The sequence below is a fragment of the Triplophysa dalaica genome, chromosome 25 (genome assembly GCF_015846415.1).
Source record: "Triplophysa dalaica isolate WHDGS20190420 chromosome 25, ASM1584641v1, whole genome shotgun sequence".
Taxonomy (NCBI): domain Eukaryota; kingdom Metazoa; phylum Chordata; class Actinopteri; order Cypriniformes; family Nemacheilidae; genus Triplophysa; species Triplophysa dalaica.
The window spans coordinates 13737291-13757201 of NC_079566.1; the positions used below are offsets into that span (position 1 = coordinate 13737291).

A 19911-nucleotide genomic window follows, 5' to 3' on the forward strand; every position below is an offset into this window, starting at 1 on the left:
AAGGTTGAGTTAAAAGTCTTTAAAATAGACATGGAAATGTGTTTAGATCAGGACTGATTGATTGTTTCTAGAGTTTAACAATTTTGATCATGTGACATGTGTAAATGTTAACCTGACCAACTCCTGAAAGCTTAAATGACATTTCTGATCATGACGGACTAACGCGGTCTAACATAATTCTGCAGAACAGATGGGAGAACCTCGAGGAGATTCGAAACAGAACCCCGTTCACCCCAGCATGTGATAATGGGTGTCTCGCGACGGTCGTTGTGCGTCTCGCCTAACCTTGATCTATTATCCAGACCAGCACAAAACTGTGTTCACATCAGAGAGGTGAGTGTTAGTTTCACCCTCAATCGATTTCTTTCGTCTTTAATGGATGGCTTTATTTAGCCGGCAGAAAGAGGGCTACTCTCTCATACACAGGCAGCGAGCTGTTTAATAGACCCAAATCTATATTTCATTAAAATGATGACATTCAGCACCCCCTGCTTGCTCTTAACTCCTGTCCTATCGATCGCCCGCCGTTTAACTCTTGTAGTTCGGTGATAAATGGGCTGCTTGTAGGAGGCGCTCTCCTCCGAGCCCCCGCCTTTTTTACGTAAAGAATTTTGTTTAGGGTCAGATAGGGCCGCAGGTCACGGGACAGATTTGGAGGTGCAAAGGGAGTCGGACACGGTCCTGTTCTCATGCTGTTTAGCCAAACCTGAATTTATTCTACATGACTTTTATTCGATCTAGCTTCATCTAGGTTACTACATGTCGGGCATAATTTGATGTTGTGAGAAGCGGATGTGTTATCTGACATGATATTGAGGGCAAACACATTTGACATTTTCATGTTGACCTTATATCTGATCTTCTGGTGCTACTGTCTGACAGATTTTTCTCTATATCAGACACAATCAGGCTGGTCAGAAACTCTTAATTGTTTTGCTGTGGGCTGGTCGTGCTTCTAGGGGATGTAAAAAGGTTTGCACCACAAACACTGACTTTTTTTGTGACGTTTCACGTGACTATTTTCCACTTTTTAACGTGTGCAAATGCGGGTGTGTATGCATGAATATGTGTAATAAAGTTGATAAATCAGGAATTGATCAATCATGTAATAAAAAAATCATTTCTCACAGCCTTTAACATTACATTAATAGGTTTTTTTCTGGTGAAGATGAGAAACACTCGTTTGGTTGGAAAAACATTGTTGGGTTTATTATGAAACATCATGGTTTAGTAGTTTAGCGATAAATTAGCAGATGAATGTACACACAGGGTTAGTTCTTTGTACTTTTCATCCACTTTGCTCCTAGAATATCTTCTGTACAGGTGAAATTATGGGATTCTTTTTGCAGTCTTGTAGTTATAGAGTCAGAACAACAAGTGTGGCATGAAGATTGTCCTGCATAAATACATGTTGATAATGAGCTCTCTCTCTCTCTCTCTCGCTCTCACTCTCTCTCTCACTCTCTCTCTCACTCCCTCACTCTCCCTCGCTCTCTCTCTCTCTCTCACTCTCTCTCTTCCTCTCTCTCGCTCTCCCTCTCTCTCTCACTCTCCTCTCTCTCTCTCTCTCTCTCACTCCTCTCTCTCTCCTCGCTCTCTCTCTCTCTCTCTCTCTCACTCTCACTCTCACTCCCTCTCCCTCACTCTCTCTCTCTCTCTCACTCACTCTCTCTCTCTCACTCTCACTCTCGCTCTCTCTCGCACTCTCTCTCACTCTCTCTCTCTCTCTCTCCCTCTCTCTCTCTCACTCTCGCTCAGTCTATCGGACTCGCTCTATCACTCTCACTCACTCTGTCGCACTCACTCTATCGCTCTCACTCTCTCTCCCTCTCTCTCTCTCTCTCTCTCTCTCTCTCTCTCTCACTCTCGCTCACTCTATCGCACTCGCTATATCACTCTCACTCACTCTGTCGCACTCACTCTAATGCTCTCACTCTCTCTCTCTCCCTCTCTCCTCTCCCTCTCACTCTCTCTCTCACTCTCGCTCACTCTATCGCACTCGCTCTATCACTCTCACTCACTGTATCGCTCACTCTATCGCACTCGCTCTATCACTCTCGCTCACTTTATCGCACTCACTCTATTGCTCTCTCTCACTCTCGCTCACTCTATCGCACTCGCTCTATCACTCTCACTCACTCTATCGCACTCACTCTATCGCTCTCACTCTCTCTCTCTCTCTTTCTCTCTCACTCTCGCTCACTCTATCGCACTCGCTCTATCACTCTCACTCACTCTATCGCTCTCACTCTCTCCCTCTCCCTCTCCCTCGCCTCTCGCTCTCACTCTCGCTCTCGCTCTCACTCGCACTCACTCTATCGCTCTCACTCTCTCTCTCTCTCCTCTCTCTCTCTCTCTCTCTCACTCTCGCTCAGTCTATCGCACTCGCTCTATCACTCTCACTCACTCTCCTCTCTCTCACTCTCGCTCACTCTATCGCACTCGCTCTATCACTCTCACTCACTCTGTCGCACTCACTCTAATGCTCTCACTCTCTCTCTCTCCCTCTCTCCCTCTCACTCTCTCTCTCTCGCTCACTCTATCGCTCACTCTATCGCACTCGCTCTATCACTCTCGCTCACTCTATCGCACTCACTCTATCGCTCTCTCTCACTCTCGCTCACTCTATCGCACTCGCTCTATCACTCTCACTCACTCTATCGCTCTCTCTCACTCTCGCTCACTCTATCGCACTCACTCTATCGCTCTCCCTCTCTCCCTCTCCCTCTCCCTCTCTCCCTCGCTCTCACTCTCGCTCACTCTATCGCACTCGCTCTATCACTCTCGCTCACTCTATCGCACTCGCTCTATCGCTCTCTATCGCTCTCTCTCACTCTCAGTCACTCTATCGCACTCGCTCTATCGATCTCTCACTCTCCTCCCTCTCTCTCCCTCTCTCCCTCTCTCTCTCTCTCAAGGTTCAAGATTCAAAGGAGCTTTATTGGCATGATATAAGAAAATTTACATTGCCAAAGCACAAGATTAAATATAAACATGCACAAATACAGATTAGGATAAAAAATAAGATAGAATAAAATTAAAAGTCTATATGTAAAAATATATATATATATACATACATCTCAATATAAACAGAAAAAGAGTTTTAATTAAAGTTCTCAATGAGGGTGAAACTGTCAGTAGTCAGATAGTGTCACTCTCTCTCTCTCTCTCTCTCTCTCTCTCTCTCCCTCTCTCTCTCCCTCTCCGTCTTCTCTCTCTCTCTCTCTCTCTCTCCTCTCTCTCCTCTCTCTCTCTCTCTCACTCTCTCTCTCCCTCCTTCTCCCTCCCTCTCTCTCGCTCTCTCACTCCCTCTCTCTCTCGCTCACTGTCACTCTCTCTCTATCACTCTTGCTCTCTCGTTCTCTTTCACTCACTCTCTCTATCGCTCTCGCGCTCTCTCTCTCTCGCTCGCTCTCGCTAGTTTTGTTACGCAGCTCTCGCTAGCCTTGCTTACGCAGACCCATCTACCTCAGATCAGTCCTAACTCAAGTGAAAATGCATGCTGATCAATTGCAACTTGGGTTGGTTCATGCTAGTTAAAAAATATACCATAAGACAAATATTCCATGTAGTATAGAACAAAACTACTGATAATTTACCTGGTTATGTCTTAATTTGCTGTTATCATTTCAAAGACAGCCCTTGTGAAGTGTTTTTTCTCCTGACTTCTGTCTTGCTCTCATATGCTGGTAATTATACACAAATCAGCAGAAGACGGACAAGGCGAAGAAGTCATTTCATAGCAATCACTGCTCATTACCTAACCAACACAGATGACACTTGGTGCTCAAGAGGCCACAAACCAGCGCTGATGGCTTGTAATCACACTCCTATTTACCTCTTCACAGATAACAAGGTTTTGGACACAGCTTAGCATCGGGCAGGTTAAAGGCAGGCTAATTCCAGCATTATTTCCCACCCATGAATAATTAACGTTCGCATAATTGCTATTTATTTTCCTGCCGATGCTGGGTGTCGGAAAGACTTGTTTAATTGTGTTTTCTCTGACTCGACTCTCAACAACTCTTTTGCTTATAATTAATTGGAAATTAATTTTCCACTGCTCTGTTCTCGCAGGGTTCATTTCCACATTGTGAGTATGAGAGATGTCATATTATTGATTTAAATTGGAAGCATTAACTTAAAAAATAGGACGAGTCCTTCTGAAACACAAAGTTTTGTAGCCTATTATTGGTGCTGTTGATTGTTTGTATTCACTGTGAATATTACCCATGATTTTTCTTTTTTACAGTCTTGTCATATCTTGTGGATTATTGAAAGCAGCTGTCAAAATACAACTCTTTTTATTCTGTTTTTTAAATCGTGTTAAAACCAAATCAAATTATTTCTGTCAAATATGTAAAAAGTCTAAACATTCACCTTGAGCTTTTGAATAGCCTTTCAATCATTTTCCTTTTATATCCTTTTAAAGAGAGATTTTTCTGGATGACAGAATCATGTTGTCACATACTGTGAGATTCACTCTGTTAAATACCAGTGGGTACTTCGCATGATGGCAGTATTACCCATAATACATTTCAGCTGACAGCTCAGTCACGGTATTTGATAATGTCTTTTTTATAATTTATTCAATCCTTTCTTCATTGACGGAGTTGTCGCTTTCACTAAAATATTTTTCGTACAATTGTGGTTACACAAACAGACTCGCAGGTTATCATCACACAAACCTACAAAACATACATGCACATTCAAATCATGTGTGTACAGCACTTTGCTCTACCTCTGTGTTTGCTACATAAATAAATGATCGATTGATTGACATTAGCTCAGTACGTTGAATTTATCAAACTTCTTTTCATAAAATATGATTTTTTATGGCAGACTAGGGACAGACAGTGCTAGGGATGAGTTAAAAGAGCCCTTCTAGATGTCTCTGTGCCATGGTTTGGATTCCTCTCTCAATATACGTATATAGGATTTAAAGTCCCTGTGAATCGGAAGCATTTCAATGCATTTCCGGGTGAAATGGAATTTCGTATGATAAAAAAATTGTCTGTGGCTTTCGTCTTTCTCTGCGATTTGATTGGATGTATAACAATCAGCCGGAACTGGCAGCAGACTGACCGTTGAAGGGGAGGAGTTAACAGATGCTCCGCCCAAGCCGTCTCGCATACATCATTTAAGCTGGATAGTCATTACAGAAAGGAAGTGCATTTTCAGATCTTAACTGAATTCGGCCACACAAATTTTAAAAAGAGATTGATAAACTGTTTGCAATAAACATTGCAATATTTCATAAAAAAGCCATTGTCCTATTTTATTTCACAGGGTCTTTAATTGCCAGTTTTATCATCTGCCCAGCTGTAAATTCAATCCCTCAGAAAAGCCACGTGATTATTTCTGTCCAAAGCACACATGTGATGGATAGGTTATTTTCTGTAGTATTTTACAGAATTTCCACTAGCCTTTATGGACACATACCTGTACAGTCTGCTGATTTACATTCTGAACAGGACAACGGGAGAAACCTCATGCACATAAAGGAGCGTTCGAGTCAAGCAGAGAATGACATGTGTCTCGTAGGCGTCAATAAGCTACATCTGTTTTTCTCACCATTTTGAAAAACAAACATATGCCTGTGAAATCTTCCCCATATGTTTCTGGATGAGTTTCTCGCAAACACTGATTAACCCCCCCCACTGGCAACCTGAAAAAGTGAACACATCAAACAGGTGTTACACGCACAGGAAGCTTTCAATCAGGTCCTTTTCTCTCTCTATGCCACTGTAAATCCTAAAGGGCATAAGGTGTGCGTGGTGGAATAGTGAATTGATTTTATCATGTTCTTTTAAGTGAGATTTTTGGGTCTTTATGCCTTCAACGGGAAGGGAGACAGTTCGTATGGATTGAGAGGTCTTCTACAAGTTTAGTTCACAATAAATATGCTCTAAAATAAAACTCTAAAGATGCTGTTGAATAGAATAGAATTGATAAAATTGATCATTTACAAACCTGCATGACTTTCTTTCTTCTGCAGAACATAGAAGATATTTTAAAGAATGTTGGTAACCAAACAACATTGACCCCCCATTGACTTCCATTGTATGGACACAAGACCACCGAGACATTTCTCAAAATATCTTCTTTTGTGTTTCTAAGATGAAAAACACATGCAGGTGAATAATTAAATGATTATTGATTTTCTTTTGAGGGGTTGAACTGTCCCTTTAAGAAAATAAATGTAACGTACATTATTAGATGCATTATTAATGATTATAGTTACTGTGGCTATGATGAAGTCCTCGACACAGAAGTCTCTAAATTAAAAAAATTCCCAGCGGCGGCTGCTCCAGAAGTTTGGCCTGCAGTTTTTCTTTAATAATCTATAGCTCACTGCCACTGCAGCTGAATTAACTCTATTGCTGCCAGAATTGATCATTGAATTTAACATGCTGATTTGCCTTTGTCTTCCTGTATTCCTAACATCTGTTCTCTTTCATCTCATGTTAATCAAACCTGTTGTATGTCCCACAGGATACCCGCGTCTGTCAGAGACTTTGCCACTTCCAATTACGACTTTCAACATAATGTCCACATCAAAGTCACCGTGTGGAATGAACTCATCAACATTGCTCTTAATAGAGCGTTTCAGATCGGGCCGCAGCAAATTTCAAATGAAGTTAAATCTCTGGATGCCAGCGAGTCTTTTTGATTTGTGTCTGTTGTATATAGGCCTATCTTTGTTTTATTCATAGTCAACTAGGTTTGCTTATCAAAGCATCTCGCACTACCTCTGTACACCCAGTGAGAACGGTTCTTCTGTAATGAAACCGGACCGTCTGCCTCTCCAGTGCGTTGTTACGCATCATCCCGTACACGCTGAAACCTTTTCATCCCGTAACTCCTGCATCTTGATCTTCATCAGTTCTCCTTGTGGGAATTTCTTTATTCTGGGACGATATGAATGGAACAGTGCTTCTGTGCTTCTAGCAGCATGAATTCTCCGTCTTTGACGTTCTTATATAGGCGGTGAATAATGTGCTAAATCTTTCATAGATGCGATGGAGGAAAGACGGAGCGGCGCTGTTGGTGGTGTTTTCCTGTGTGAAGTAAGATGTGACAGTTGAGTTGATGAACACGATGCCGATCCAAAACCCTGCTGCTTTTTCGACACCTTTCATTGGCCAGGTTTAGTTCTTCTATCTTTTACCCGATTCCTTGTTTCTCAGATATCTGCCTTTCGTATGCGGGTGCGAAGCGGGAGGCCTTCGAGCACAACAAGCGTTCGTTCAGTCTCTGTCGTTGGCTGACTTTTGTTGTTTTATAGGTCATTGTCTGCGAAAAGCGAGATGAAAGTGCATTCAACGAGACTTTTGTATTTCGAGTGTGGTGCTGTATGTGCAAAACTCCCCTACTTATTTCGAAAGGTTTGTGGGTGTTTGGCTGGGTTTTGCCGGGGTGATATGTTGACAGGTAGTTGCTACGTTGTTGCTTACACTCTCAGGTCAATAGAGCCCGCAATTCTTAGGTATTTAATTCAAGTCTATGGGATATCTTTGCTGAATTCATCGTCCACATTTTATCGACCACAAAAAGTGAAGATTGTTAGTCTCATCATTCAGAAGAGCAATGGCGAAAATATTTTATGTCTGTTTAATATATTGTGTTTAAGATATTTGTGTTAAAACTGCAGTCTGTTTAAATTATCTCTATGTCGCCATCTTTGTTTGTAACACAGAATTGCAGGTTACTTTACGTACTTAAAGGGAAAGTTCACTCAAAAATGAAAACCTAAAGTTGTTCCAAATCTGTATAAATGTCTTTGTTCTGATGAACACAGAGAAAGATATTTGGAATTATACTTGTTATCAAACCATTTTTATCTACCAATGTCTTTGTTTTGTAAAACACAAAAGAAGATATTTTGATGTAGGAAAGCAAATAGTTCTGGGGCACTTTTGACTTCCATTGTCCTTCTGTCTTCATTCTTCCTATGGTTTTAAATGTATTCCTCAATAACAGATTTTTGTTTAGTTTTGACCTAAAACGCTCAGCTTTGATACTATAAGCAACAGTGACAGTAAAACTAGCCTTTTATAACTTGAAGCCTCCCGTCCGTTTCCACTCGCCCAAAAAAAGCCATATAACCCGAGAGCATCGTTCGACTGCATCAAGTCAAAATGCAGCATAAATCTTCTCTTTAATATTACTGCATAAAACGGTTAAATTATACGACTCAATCAATTTAAGAATGCCAAAAAGAGGTCATGAATGGATGATTATCTAATTCAACTCTTAACTCAAAAGTTAGTGACACATGCAAATCACTTATTTCATGGATTTTCTCACAGTCAATTGAAAGTTAAATCTGTCCCGCAGCAAAACGAATAACCCATTTTTTATAAATAAGTTCATGAATTCACTAAAGTTTTGTTTAATTATCAGCGTAGGTCGGTCTCTCGGGGAGTTTCACGAATTCAGAATTAATGGCGTTCTCTTTGTTGTTCATTAACAAGCAAATTGAACGGGAGCAGTAAAGTATGGATAATACTTCTTTTCTTTAAACATGTTCATTAACTTGAGGTGTGTACAGTGAGCTAACCCATTCATCAATTTTATGTATTAATCAACAGAAAATGTTGACACCATTTTCTAGCAAACATTAGTAATAAAATAATAAGACACTTCCTACATTTCCTACATGTGTCCACATCTTTGTGAGCATCCTTGTCAGGACCCTGTCATAAGCCCGGAGCCCGCCTCAGGGGCTCGGGGGCAGTGAAGGGCTCAAATTCATGTAGAGAGGTTTCAGAAAGACATTTTTCAGACTGTTTCTACCTCCGTCAGCAGCTTGAAGTGCATATGACTTCAGAACAGACATGGAGACACCGGTGAAGGACAACGCTGAGGGACGAGCGTGCTGCAGGATCGGGACGGGCGACCTGTCACTGCCGGTGAGTGTAGAAGAGTGTGAAAGTGGATCACGGAGAATTGTAAATGCGTTCAAACAGACAAGCTTACAAAACATTGTCCCATTTGATAAGTTTAACTCGGGATACCACAACCTGTGACAGACGTCTGCTGGCTTTGCCGCTGGTCAGAGATGCTAAAGAACTGAAAAATTGACAGATGAGAGACACAAATCCACCATATGCATCGGCCACACGGCAGATAATCTTAAAAAATCAGGGATCAAGGTTAATCTGTCATAAAACACAATCTTATGAAGAAAAATATTCTTTTTTCATATGCTTTGTGTCCAAGATGTTGATGCATATTTTAGTCTTTAAAGTGAATACATGTTTTTCTATTCATTTGTTAACGTTAAAGGTAAAGAAAGTGTGTTTGGTGTAACTTTAGTTTATATGTTATTTGATGGTGTACATAACAAGGATCAGACATCATTACACTGGATTAAGTTATCTTCCTTTGCTCTGATCTCTCTGGATTATCTGAGATTATGGGATTTTATATTTAAAACCACTGCTGAAATGAGAGATTCCCAAGACTTTCACAATTTAATAAGACACTTGAATTTTATACATTGTGGAACGTTGAGCTTCACAAAAATATGTATCTATGTTCGTATATTAGAGACATTCATGCTTGCATGATATGACTGATGTGAAGTTTGATATTTTTGTGAGAACACAGAGAGCATGTCAAATTTTCATTAAATCATCATTTCGAGATGTATCATGGCCATTCGAGTCCAGTGTTTCTTTCACTCATTTCTCCAGTTTTCTGGCCTCTTTAAAAGTTCATGTCAATGAAAGAAGACACTACTAAAATCACATCTTTGTTCTAAAATCTTTATTTGGGTCAAGATATAGAGTGACTGTCTTTCACACTCCATTTCATCTTGTCATCTGTACTCTCTCCTGCATCTTCCTCCGTCTCCATCCTCCTCTCGTTGCAGAACGCATGAGGACGTGTTAACCTCCACAGTATTGCCACCCTCAGTCCATAAGAGAGGAATATTATGGGTGATTGGTGGGTGTTGATGCAACAGTAGCAGGGAGCTGGTTACTTCTGCAAGCTGCCCGCTGGCTCACCGATTCAACCTTGATAAAATGACTGAGGTGAGCAGACCTGTCCGTGGAAGAGGATTTTCATAATCAGCACCTGCAGCCCTGAAGATTGTACCTTTGGAGGATGCGATTATCATGGACATACATTGACGCTTTACAAAACTTAAAAACTTGTTTGAGTTAGCACATGTCTGACCCGAAGTACTCTGTGGGAGTTTAGTCATGAAAATTTTGGTTTATGATAGGGCAAGATGATTAAACTTTCATTTCAATTTTTTGTCAATAAACATGTCACATTGATCAGTTATTATAGATTTTTGTCTTATAGTAGTTTGGCTAATATTTTTATTAGCATTTAGTTTGTTGTTATAAATGTTACTTTTTTATGCTATGAAAAATTTATTCATTTTAGTTTTTGTTCATAATTACACTTTAAGTGCATTACATTTATTAAAAAAAATGTTTAGTCAAAGTTTTTCATATAATTTTTAGGTCAGTATTTTGATAAACATATAAACAGCAGCATAAATATTTTCTTCATATACAATTTTTGTGCTTCCCTGAAGATAAACTAAATAATACAGCAATGACATGAGGGTGAGTAAATGACCGTTTTTGTTTAGTGGGGGGGGGGGGGGGGTGCTTGAACGTCCCCTTTAAGATGTTGCATTTACCTAAACTTTCAGGATTAAATCATGCAATCTGGCATGCAAGAATTCTAAAGGCCTTAAAGAAATCACACAGTGAGCATACAGGTTTCTTGCTGCCACGCCACACAAAACATACCTTTGACTTTCTAAATCATTTATATAGCCATTATATATAGAAAAGAAATGACATGGTGTGTTCTGTGAGGTGATTAAACTGAAAACCATACCACTCTGTGATAGACATTGCCATGGTTACTAAAGTTACCGATGCCTGAATATTTCTACTGTATATTCTGAAGGAAAGAACCGCCAGAGGAACATCCTTCGCCTCTACAGGAGAGTCAGCTACGGTAAATTGTTAAATGTCTGAAGATCGATATTCTTGTCCGCTCGCCTTCTCGCTGATGGGTAGAAATGCTCTCAGCTTTCATTAGGAATGTCAGCGAATCACAGCTCTGACCTATACAGCCGCCAGAGGTCAAACTGGCGCCCACTCATAGCTACTGCACAATGAAGACTATGAGGTACGAGATAAATTACATGTTATAAAAATATTTTGATGTTTGTACACACAGCTGATCTTTTTGAGTTATGATCGAGACTTAAGTTAAATTTTCAGACTATTTAAATGTGTTTGTGTATGATTGTGTTTGTCTGGTTAGTTTTTTATATTCTAAAATTATTTAATGTGTGTGTGTGTATGTGTGTGTGTGTGTGTGTGTGTGTGTGTGTGTGTGATTGCACAACATCATGCACATAAAGAGATTGAGCGCCATCTTATGGCGATATGTAGCATCTTAAAAATTTTGAGCAGAGATTATGGATTTTAGTTCTATGGCAACGAACCCAAAAGCTTAGAAGAGTTGAGGTATGAAATACCCTAAAACACCAGCCTCATTGTCCAGTTTCTATCTAACAATCGCAGGTTTTAATTGCCATAATAAATGCATAAATGCCCAGGTTCACAGACAAGGTTTAAGACTAGTCCCAGACTAATAGGAAAGTTTGAGCTGTACTAAACATCTGACATATACTAAAATATTGGCTATTGTTTTGTCTCAACATTTACACCAGTAATGTTTATTTAAGGCATTTTAATAAAAGCGACTTAAAGGGGTCATATGGCGCGAATACATGCTTTTTGTGTCTCTAATGTGTTGCCCATTAATGTATTCGACACGTAAAATTGCAAAATGAAAGTGTTGGAACTAAAGATGCATTCTATCTTAAAAGCAAGTGCTCACCCACACCTGCCTGAGACGCCTCGTGGAACCACACATCACAAATCTTTGTGGTATGATTTGATTAAGACCGCACAAATATATGCACAAGTTAGGAGGGTGTACCTGTCAGCACAACTGCTTTGGAACCTGATGATGCAAATATGGTAAGAGGCGTTACACTTCTGTCACACGCTTGCAGTATTCAACCAATCTCTACGCACTGGTTAACTGACCAATCATAGCACACCTCGCTTTTCAGAGCGATGAGCTTTGTAAAAAATCTGCGTTTCAGAGAGGCGGGGCAAAGAGGAGATACAAACATGCACGGTATGTGGAAAATACAGCGTTTAACCTTAAATCGTGATACACATTGCATTACATCAGAAACCAACGATTATATTTGTTTTAGCGGTGTCATATGAAACCTTTCAATATCCTAATTTAACCACGGAACTCTCCTGGTTTAAGCTAAGCCTTTTCTGTGAAACCTGGCCAAGTATTTAAATATGTAAATATTGTTGTCTGAGAATTATTTCAATATTGTTTTAGTATTCTCTGAAATATGAATCTGGTACACAGGGATTAATAACAGCCAAACTGATCCTGTGAAAGACCGACCGGAGGTTTGTTTTACGATCCCTAAAACGCGGCCCGTCACGTCTGCATCCTCCCGAGGGATCTGCTTTTCAGTCTGTGATAAACTTCTGCATCCATCATACATGATGAGCCCAGAAGTGCATACACGTTCAAGAAGTCGAAGAACAAACAACATATGTAAGCTAATGTGACACACTAAATAATGATCTCAAACTGTTGCAATCTCTTTTGAACTGGAAACTGTAAAACCTTCATGTCCATACTCTTGCTTTATTGTTTTTACAGACTGACAAATGAGTCATATCACACGATGACAACAAAGCTTAACTCATATCGAACCCAGATAATCTTCTGTGCATAAACAATGTGAGGTGTGAGTTGTGATGTGATTTCAGTGGAAGGCAGACCGCACATCTCCAGTAACGTCTGCCCACATCTCACTTCCTGCAGGAGAGCGACTCTCGCGCTTTATTACGGAGTGCTTATGCCTTTCTCCAGGTAATGAGGCAGATGACTCAACACTGTTAACACAAAGAATAATTATCTGTCTGAGACAAAGACAAGCACAGAGAAAGAGAGAGGGGGAAAAAAAGCAATAAAGACACGGTTAGGTCAAGAGCCAACAGTGTGTAAACAGGCAGGTTTCAGAAAAGATCTTGTGTAAAGCTTTGTATTTTAATATTAATATGGTTTAACATTTTAGCAGTGCTCATAAGACACATCTGGAAAGCACAGTTGGCCACATTTATAATTGAAAAGTGTGCTTCTTCGGTTGCCTGTTTAAGAAAGATGGCACAAAGTAAATGCAACTTTTATAAGACCCTTGATTTATTTACCGTCTTTGGTTTGCTGTCAGGCAAGACGATTGTGCATTAACGTCTTGGTGGTTTTGTGTCCAGTCAATGGAAGTAAATGGGGGTCAATGTTGTTTGGATATACTAACATATCTTCTTTGTTGTTCTTTACAACCGAGAAAGAATAAATAACGTCATACAGTACGTGACATAAAAGTGTGAAACAATAATTTTAGGGTGAACTATCCCTTTAACTGATTTTGTTCTGAAACGTAATACAATGAAATATTTTAGGAATCGAACTTAACACGTGTAAAGACATGTGTTCAGATATGTCTCAGTGGTTTTGTCTCGATACAATGAAAGTCGACAGGGTTCAGTGTTGCTTGGTTTCCAACATTCTTTAAAATATCTTGCGTGTCTCCCAGAAGAAATAAGTGCAGTGTTGGCTAAACTACTCTAGTAATTCATTACTTTTTCAGTTACTAGTTACATATATTCCATGGCGTAATTAGATTACTGTACAAATTACTTTTTGCAAAGAGTATTTAAGTACTTATTACTAATTACTTTCTATATCTAATATCAACCTTGATTTTGTTGAGTCTTGACAGTTAATTGATTCAAGGATAGACACAAGGAACGACTCTTTTAATTCATTCAAACAAATAATATAAAACTACTCAAAGTAGTATTATTTACTGACCAAAGGTGAGAATTATACATTAAAGCGTGGATTTTAAACTTAGACTTTAAATCTTGATCCTTGATTAAATCTACATTTTAGGTTTTAGGTTTCCCGGACAAGGACTAAGACTAGTCCTATACTAAAATAAATCCAAGAGCTGTCCAAAGTGATAAGAACTATCACGGACGTATCTTAAAATACATCAGTGCCCTCGTGTTGTCTAGAAGTGCACACAAGTAATGTTTTTAGTGTGACACGACTCTTGCACTAATACGGTAAGAATAATATTCGCATCACAATATCTTTGTTTCCTCGCTTTGGTGTCATGTGTTCTAATGAGGCCTTCTGGGAGCTTTACTGTCCGATTTATCGGCTAATTACTCCTGCCGGACTTCTTGAATATTGGCAAAAGCTTCCTCGAAAAACATTGCCGAGGGACTAATAATGACCAGCTGTTTCCCATACTGCAGCGTAAATGAACGAATACTCTTTCAATAACGGCCGGCTTATCGTTCCAACGTCCCGAATCAAACGCCTGTGAAAAATAGGGTTTGCTGATTTGTTTTTGGTTGATAAGTGATGAATTGAATGCGTTATTGCATCAAAGCGTCTCTCAATAGCTAACATCTGTCTGAGGGCCGTTATTGATTTGATCCAAAGCTGAATTTCCCACAAGTCTCTTCGCGGACGGCGTTAATCTTCAGGTTAAATATCAAACAGGCAAATTAAAAAGGACTTGAATGTTTGCCAGGCCGTGAATGTGTTTTTGAGGGTGATCTGATGCGGCCTTGGAGTTGAATTGGTTTGATGTCTCAAACATCAATACGAGAGTTGTTTCTCGAGACCTTTAAGAGGATTTCTTGGGATTTGTTATGTGAGGAAATTGATGTGACATTGTTCTTGGTGTGCATTGAATTGTAATACCTCTTTTATCCAAGGTTAATTTATTTAAAACCAAAAAAATTGTTATTTATTTAAGTGATACTGATGGAGTTAAGAATTAAACAATTTAAGTGATAGTACATAGATATGTTTAATACAATACAGATTTGTTTAATACAATTTCTTATATATATTTCTAAGTAATTAAAAGTGTTTTGTTTACACCTGAATAGCATGTAGGTTGGAAATGTCTGGCTCATGTGTCACGGTCCGAGGATTTTGGCCTTGGCTGATGAGTTCAAATCCTTGGCTGTATCGTTTCCATAGCAACTTCTCCTCATTTTTTTTTTTAGCTTTCTGTTATGCAGCTGTCAGACTTCATGTCTGGAATTCAGACCCACTATAGACCACTTCGCAAAATTGTAAACAGAAGCACTTCCGGTTTCATTTTTTTATTTTATTATTTTAATTTCTTAAATCTTGTATACAGAATATTTACTGTTTCAGTTTTGAACGTTACACGGTGTTAGAACAAAATACAATAAGCAGAACATTTAAAACAGAATCAAAATGGTAGACGAACATCCGTTTGCCCTTATTAACCTGATATATATATATATATATATATATGTGACCCTGGACAACAAAAGCAGTCTTATGGGTCAATTTTTCGAAATTGAGATTTTTACATAGTCTGAAAGCTGAATAAATAAGCTTTCTATTGATGAATGAGTTGTTATAATAAGACACTATCTGGCTGAGATAAAACTCAGGAATCTGAGAGTGAAAAAAAATTAAATATTGAGAAAATCGCCTTTGAAATTGTTTATCAGAGGCACTGTGGCAGGCCATCCAATCACAAAAATAAAGTTTTAATATATTTAAGGTAGGAAAATTACAAAATATCTTCATGGAACATGATCTTTACTTAATAACCTAATGATTTTGGCTTAAAAGAAAAATCATTAATTTTGACCCATACAATGTATTTTTGACTTTTACTAAAAATGTTCCCATGCTACTTAAGACTGGTTTTGTGATCCGGGGTCACATATATGAAAATGCTCGAACAGGAAGTGCTTCTGGACCATGTTGTTGACAGGTGCCAGATGATATGACGCAGTTTCAATACAAACATGCCAGATCCACTTTTAAAAGAAGAATATTATTTATTGTAATATTTCATTTAATCATAATATAATCATGTAATATTTCTTATTGTACACTGAATATAATTATTTATATATTTGGACTACAAGGAACACATCATTAAAGCAAACATAGAAAAACATCAGCATTGGCACAGATGTGAAGGTACATATCGGAAGAAAATAAATAGATGCAAATAAACATGTATAGTCTCACATTGAACACAATTTCAGATTCATTCATGGCTTAATACACAAGTATGGATAAAACAAACAAATTGCTATAAATTAAGAAGCAGTTAAACATTGATTTACAAAGATGAGCTGCCACATTATAGACAGACATACAAATACGCACATAAACTTGTCAAACAAGGCTGTTGATTTTTTATTGGGGTGATCTGTATGTGATCATAAAATGAAGGGCCGGGGCTTAATGTTATTTTCATACATTAGGGTTTGATTGAAAGTGATCCCTATATAACCGGCTTGTCGATGTTGTTGGTTGAGATTTTTATTAACATTTTGAAATTTTAAGAAATATTAAAGGGTGCAACTGCGGCCTGACCAAGAATTTCTTAATTTAATATTTTATAAAACATGGGATCTTTGAATACTATCCATTATGACATTTCAGTTGATAGTATTCTCAGGTGTATTTTTAACACCTGATTTGACGTATTGTGCGTGTTTACACACACGCTTGCTTCTGCCCTTGGTCAGTCATCCCAACATACATCAGCTCTTTCTGTAATTAATATGCTTGCTTTGTGTGTGCAAACACAGTCATCAACCTGCAGTATTAAACAAACAAACAAACACACACACTGAGTGCAGCACAGCATGATGGGTAATGGGGCGTTATGGCTAAAAGCTCCCTCAGCGGTAATGAAGCAGTGGAATCACGTGACGCGGTCATGTGACCTGTGTATTTAAGAGGTGGGGTTACATTTGCATCAGTCATAATGACATCTTGTTTACCAACCAATCAAGCGTCAGTCAGCGTATACATAAAGCTCAACCGGGACGAAAGGGGCATCTTTTAACTGCTGACATAAACACAATCACACGATGCTGACGGTCACTGAATAAGACCCAGAACTCACGGAAACTCAAGAGATAAAGTTGCTGAATGGGATGAAAAGCCGAGGTGTTAGAGTTTGAAAGTGTTACCCTTGAGATGCAGACAGCCCAATAACAACCTCAGAGCAAAAACATCTGTGATAACGGAAAGAGAAATATATTTCTGGCACCTGCATCCGTCAACCAATCGTAATGGAGGTTATTGACATATAGAAGGTACAATAGCAGCTTTATTGTATTTAGTAGTAAAAATCAAAGAGAATATAAAAAAAATGATCGTGTAAGACTAATTTAAAAACTCGTTTGAAAAAATTACATGTTAAGTGAAAGTCACGGGAAAAAAGGACTGACCATAAGCTGGAGGATCTAACTGCTCTTTAAGACAAACCAATAGAGTACAATGACAAAACTACTGCAAAGAAGCCAACCCAAAATGTTACGTTGCTAAACCAATGCCAACACGACAACATAGAGTTTTGCTGGTCTGAGAAAATTAAACAAATACAATTCACATAAATAACTTCTCACTCTATTTCAAATAAATACATTTGTAACTACCATAGACATTTATATCACCAAATTCAAAATGTTTAAGGGCTGATTCTTAAAAGCAATGTAAATCATTTAAAAAGATATACATAAAATAGATTTACTAAATAAATGTGTACATTTTCAGGTGTACAGATGTCTGTGTGAGGCTACAGTGTTGCTATGCTGTCATATATGTGTTTTAAATGGTTTAAGTCTGTTGCTATGGGGTTGCTATGGTGTTTTTGGTGGTTGCCATGTTGCTTCTTCCTAGCCCGAGTCTGAAAAGCCAGCAATCAAATCTACACAGTATGGATTTGGTATACAGTATGGGATTTATTTTCCTGTTTGAATGTCCGTCAACATCAAAGCCTAATGTATGAGGTCCTTTTTCTACAAAATAAAACAACAATGATTTTTGTTATTGCTCAAAACACTTTCTAGTTGTGTCCCAAATGACATATACACTGCGTTTAAACTATGCATTATGCCATCTGTGTGAATTTAGGAAGGGTACGATCGCCCCCAAATGGAATACTAAATGGTTTTGCACAAACCTGAAGTATATGTGCCGAGGGTAAATGACGTCAAACGCACAACGTAATGCATGTCAATAAAAATCAATCAGTGCATTGTAGATTTAATGAAATTTTCACATGTTTTGCCCAGCATGACTTTAGTCGCCATCAGTGATCAACTTTGCTTGAGCAGCATCTGATAGCCCCGCCCTCCTTCCACTACGTAAACGAAACTGCCACCGTTGAGTGCGTCCAGAGTTCCACTCTTCATATTTTCGGTTAAACGAGTGGCTGTGCATCCTCCGACTACTTAAAGCGCACTTCTTTTTCATAATTTTCATTTGAACGAACTACTTACACTCTTTATATTACAAAATAGCGTAGAATAGTGCATAAGTGCCCAATTTAGGACGCACCTACAGTTTCTAATGAAGGTGGCTGGGCATTCTGCCCTCGACTTTAAAACTCAATGTATTGTAGAATACGAGAATTCTGCTTTAAGATCAGCTTGAAAACAAATGGAAACGTACAAGACATCACTGAAATGGTCCATCTGAGCGAGTGTGAAGTTGAAATACTTTGATCAGTAAGGCTGCGTATGGTAAACATTCGTATCGTACATAATGTGCAACTGCGAACACTGTTACGAGTGAAAGCGTACAGAATGTATTTCACGTCACAATACAGTAAACACGATGGATTTGGCTCGTATCACAGTGAGATTCTCACTTTGCTGAATTAAGCTGTCGAAACACACAGAAACTATACAAAAAAAGATTTGTAAAAAGAAATCCTTGTTTGAGTTCTCGTCACAGTTACGTTTCAAGTAATACAGTCCAGTGATTTCAACCACTTCAAGTTATGAATGCCGTAGCAAATATACTGTATTGTATGTTGTGTAGGAGTACTGAAGTGAATGACGAATCAAAGCTTTTGAAAGACATCAGCTACGCACTTGAATTTACATTCAAATGATATTCACATTCATCTGACGATAAACCCTCCGGATATGATCATACAACTACTTCACAAATCTTTAAGGCGTGTGTAGGCCTCCCGTTGCTCATTTTCTAGATTTGCTTGCTATACAATGTTCTCTCTGTACATATTTTAAGTATTTGGGTTCAGAAGTCATGTTCATCTTTGTTTTCTTGCGTCCACCGGCTGAACGTATTGAATAATTCCAGATGTGAGTATATCTCTGAAATCATCTCTTTTTGGCCGATACTGCCTGGGAAGTGTGTACTGGTTGACTGGATCTCAAGGCATGATGTTACCTCGAAGGTGTGGCTGAATTGGCTATTTGAAGTAGTCCAGGCCTGTAACCAGAAGAAACTTCTCAAGGAAAAGTTCAGAATCAAGCACTGCGATGTGAGCCGCGCGTCCGATGAGCGTGTTAGCCGTGTTGGGTAATGCGTGGAATACGTTCTGTCTGATCAGACGACTGTTTGGAGCATTCAGCAAGGGCTGGAGTAAGTTATCGATCATCTCTCTATATACTGGACCTGTAAGAAAAAGAAATGTGAGGATAGCTACATACAACTCTACGGTTTCATTCTCCGGCAGAATCTGAATTTTTTATTATTTTGAAAAAATATTACAATTACTAAAAATGTTACTTTTTTATTAAGTAGTGTCATGATGATAATATAAATATACACTTCTTATCGTCTTATTATAGGTTGTTGCTTTCTCGATAATAACTCTTCATGTGTTTTGTGATATTTGTGCAGGCTTCTTTACGTTTTGCACATTCTTTAGTTTTCTAATATCTGCATTTATGTCCTTTTAAGACTTCACCTGGTGCA

General features: G+C 38.7%; 1 protein-coding gene and 1 long non-coding RNA gene across 2 annotated transcripts in view; one reads left to right on the plus strand and one right to left on the minus strand.

Annotated features, from left to right (window-relative positions):
• The first annotated feature begins 249 nt into the window (after positions 1 to 249).
• On the plus strand, positions 250 to 10227 carry LOC130415909 (uncharacterized). The gene is made up of 3 exons (XR_008905981.1): positions 250 to 333; positions 8812 to 8915; positions 9881 to 10227. It is a non-coding gene; the product is annotated as an uncharacterized LOC130415909 (long non-coding RNA).
• Positions 10228 to 15940: 5713 nt separating this feature from the next.
• Positions 15941 to 19911, minus strand: part of fam135b (family with sequence similarity 135 member B) — a 37113-nt gene continuing 33142 nt past the window's right edge. The window contains exon 20 of the mRNA XM_056742087.1: positions 15941 to 19608. Within this exon, the coding sequence (XP_056598065.1) occupies positions 19403 to 19608 (206 nt within the window). The 3' untranslated portion in view covers positions 15941 to 19402. The remainder of the gene's footprint in view (positions 19609 to 19911) is intronic.